This window comes from Propithecus coquereli, unplaced genomic scaffold (genome assembly GCF_000956105.1).
Source record: "Propithecus coquereli isolate 6110/MARCELLA unplaced genomic scaffold, Pcoq_1.0 Scaffold180, whole genome shotgun sequence".
Taxonomy (NCBI): domain Eukaryota; kingdom Metazoa; phylum Chordata; class Mammalia; order Primates; family Indriidae; genus Propithecus; species Propithecus coquereli.
Genome location: NW_012142746.1, coordinates 158,433 through 161,061, shown reverse-complemented (window position 1 = coordinate 161,061; position 2,629 = coordinate 158,433). Strand labels below are relative to the sequence as shown.

Genomic DNA, 2,629 nt, shown 5'->3' with positions numbered 1-2,629 from the left:
TTTTCATTGCCTCAAAATTGTTCCTGAGATATCCTGTTACCTGCCTCTACCTGCTTCTCTCCTATCTGCAGATTTCTGCCTCATTGCCATGATAGCTTCCATAAACTCCTCCTTTTGTGCCAGCATTCTTCCCCCCTCAGCTAGCATATCCCTCTGAGCAAAACACAAATAGAAAAACACCTCCTCAAGCTTCAAAATATTTCCTACTATACCCATTTATAAGTCAAGAGGATTGGAAATTTCAAAAATTAAAATAAAAAAGAGGACAATTGGAAATAAAGTGATTCGATTCTACTAGATATATAAAATGAAGATGCAAAATAAAAACTAAAAAAGGAATAAAGTTAAATCAAGTGGTTGGTTGAAGATAGTACAAACATGTCACAGTGAATGTAAATTTACTGTATAGAAAAAAGAATTACTGCATTTAAAAAATCCGATAATTATTTGAAAGGCTCACATAAAATTAAAATGTAGGAAAGAACTAGAAATCAGGAGATTTGCACTTAGGCACACAGGCCCTTGATATTATCCTTATTTTTTACATAAGTACTTCCAGGCGATGAGAAGTGCTATTTCTGGGAACAACTTTTATTCTAAACGTTCAGACGTCAATGTTTCTTGGACGTTTTCTCTCAGTACAGTCTTGCCGAATGGTCTCACAGAAGGGAAGTATGTGCTTAACATGCGGAGAAGGACCTTTATTTCAGCCCAAGTGAGACTACAAGATCTCATTTTCTTTTTTTGTTAAACATGACTTTTGGCCCCGCGGACCTCCGGCGTGGACTACATTTCCCAGCAGGCCGCGCTCACAACTACGGGTGCCTGCGTGAGGCCCGCGGCGTTGGCGGCGGCGCAGTCGCGGTGCTGGCGGCCGACGGGCGGGCCCTTCGCGGTTTGAATGGCTGCGGGCCCGGGCCCACACTTCATCTGCGGACCGGCTGCCCGGTGCGCTATGCCGTCCGGAGGTGACCAGTCGCCGCCGCCCCCGCCTCCCCCTCCGGCGGCGGCAGCCTCGGATGAGGAGGGGGAGGACGACGGCGAGGCCGAGGACGCCGCGCAGCCTGCCGAGTCGCCGACGCGTCAGATCCAGCAGCGGTTCGACGAGCTGTGCAGCCGCCTCAACATGGACGAGGCGGCGCGGGCCGAGGCCTGGGACAGCTACCGGAGCATAAGCGAGAGCTACACGCTGGAGGTGCGCCAGAGGGAGGAGAGAGGGGCTTTCCGGGCCTAGTCGGCGTGCCGGCCGCGGGAACGGGGTGCCTTCGCACCCACGGTGGGGCGCCCTCAGGGACCCTCCAGCTGGCTCCGGGGTCCCGGCCTGGAGAGGGTGGGAGTCCTCTGTGCGCGCCGCAGTCCTGGAAACCAGGCCCCTAAAAGGCTCCTAGCGGCGCTGAAGGAGGAGCCGGTCTCGCCGCTCTTCCCTCTCGGGTTCGGCCTGGGGAACACCGCTTGCCCCAAAGGAGCACAGCGAGGCTCGGGATCGTGCTGGGGTCACGATTAGAAAATGGTCTTTGTGACTCATTTGCTCCCCACCCACCTGGTTGGTAAAATGGACAGGTGTGGCTGTCAAGACCTTACGTGGAAGGGGCGGGAACTTGCCCGTTTTTGCACAGCGATTAACCGGATTGTAGCGCCTGGGTTTCCAGGCTTCTCTGTTCTTTTCCTGCTGTACCCAATTGCCTTTGCCCAGGTGTGGCGTTGGTTTGAGTAAGCGCGTTGTTAAGTTTTGGGCTGTGTCTGTGTGTGCGTAGACAAATGGAGACTAATCTTGCCAGGCCAAATGAAATGCGCTTTCTGCCTACCCGGATATAGACCCCCTGGGAATCAGGACCGTAACTCCCTTGGGGACCCTTTGGTCACCCTAGACGTTGCACAGGACTCCTGTTGTTGCCGTGATCCAAGAATGCTATGTCCCTTTCTTCTGACGGGGTTCGCGAATGACAAAAATGGCCATTCTAGCCAGTGACTGTCAACTCTGTGGGCACCTCCCCTTCGTGGGCCAATGGGAAGTGACACGGAAGTCCGGATTGTTTATCAGCTGTTTCCCTGTGTGTGTGGCACTTAAACTGGAGGCCATTTGATTTTCTCAAGTAGTTTTATATAGATATTAATACTTTGTAGAATAGGATCAGGACGTAAAGGCCTAACCAAGGTATTATCTAAATATAATATGGTGTTTTTGCCTGTGTGTCATCGTGCTAAGGTTTTTTAAATTTATAGTTGCTTTCATGGAATTTTAATTCAATTATTAGTTCCCTGTCCCAATTGCTATATCTGCAGAGAAAAGGTAGTGTATGGTGGCTTTAGAACCTGACAGACCCGGGTGACTTTAAACAATTTGCTTAACCAGTGGAAAACTCTGTTTTGTGATGGGTAAGCTGGAGATGTTTGTCCCTACTCACAGAGCTGTTCTGAAGGTTAAATAAGGTAATATGTTGTATTGGGCACATAAAGTGCTCAAATGGACAGTTCTTTAAGGTTTTATAAGCTCTTTCATGTACTTACATGATCCGGCTGAACAGGCCATGTTCCTATTCATCTCTCAGTGCTTTCCTGTAGTCAGGCAAAGAGAAGGATTCTTTTTCAGTGAACGGCATAAGTGCCTCCAAACAAGCTCTTTCTTTAC

The 2,629-nt window shown here is 49.6% G+C and overlaps 1 protein-coding gene across 1 annotated transcript in view; it reads left to right on the top strand.

The window, feature by feature from the left end:
* The first annotated feature begins 955 nt into the window (after positions 1–955).
* Positions 956–2,629, top strand: part of LOC105808845 (liver carboxylesterase 1-like) — a 61,853-nt gene continuing 60,179 nt past the window's right edge. The window contains exons 1-2 of the mRNA XM_012642604.1: positions 956–1,082; positions 1,136–1,195. Coding sequence (XP_012498058.1) covers positions 956–1,082; positions 1,136–1,195 — 187 coding nt within the window. The remainder of the gene's footprint in view (positions 1,083–1,135; positions 1,196–2,629) is intronic.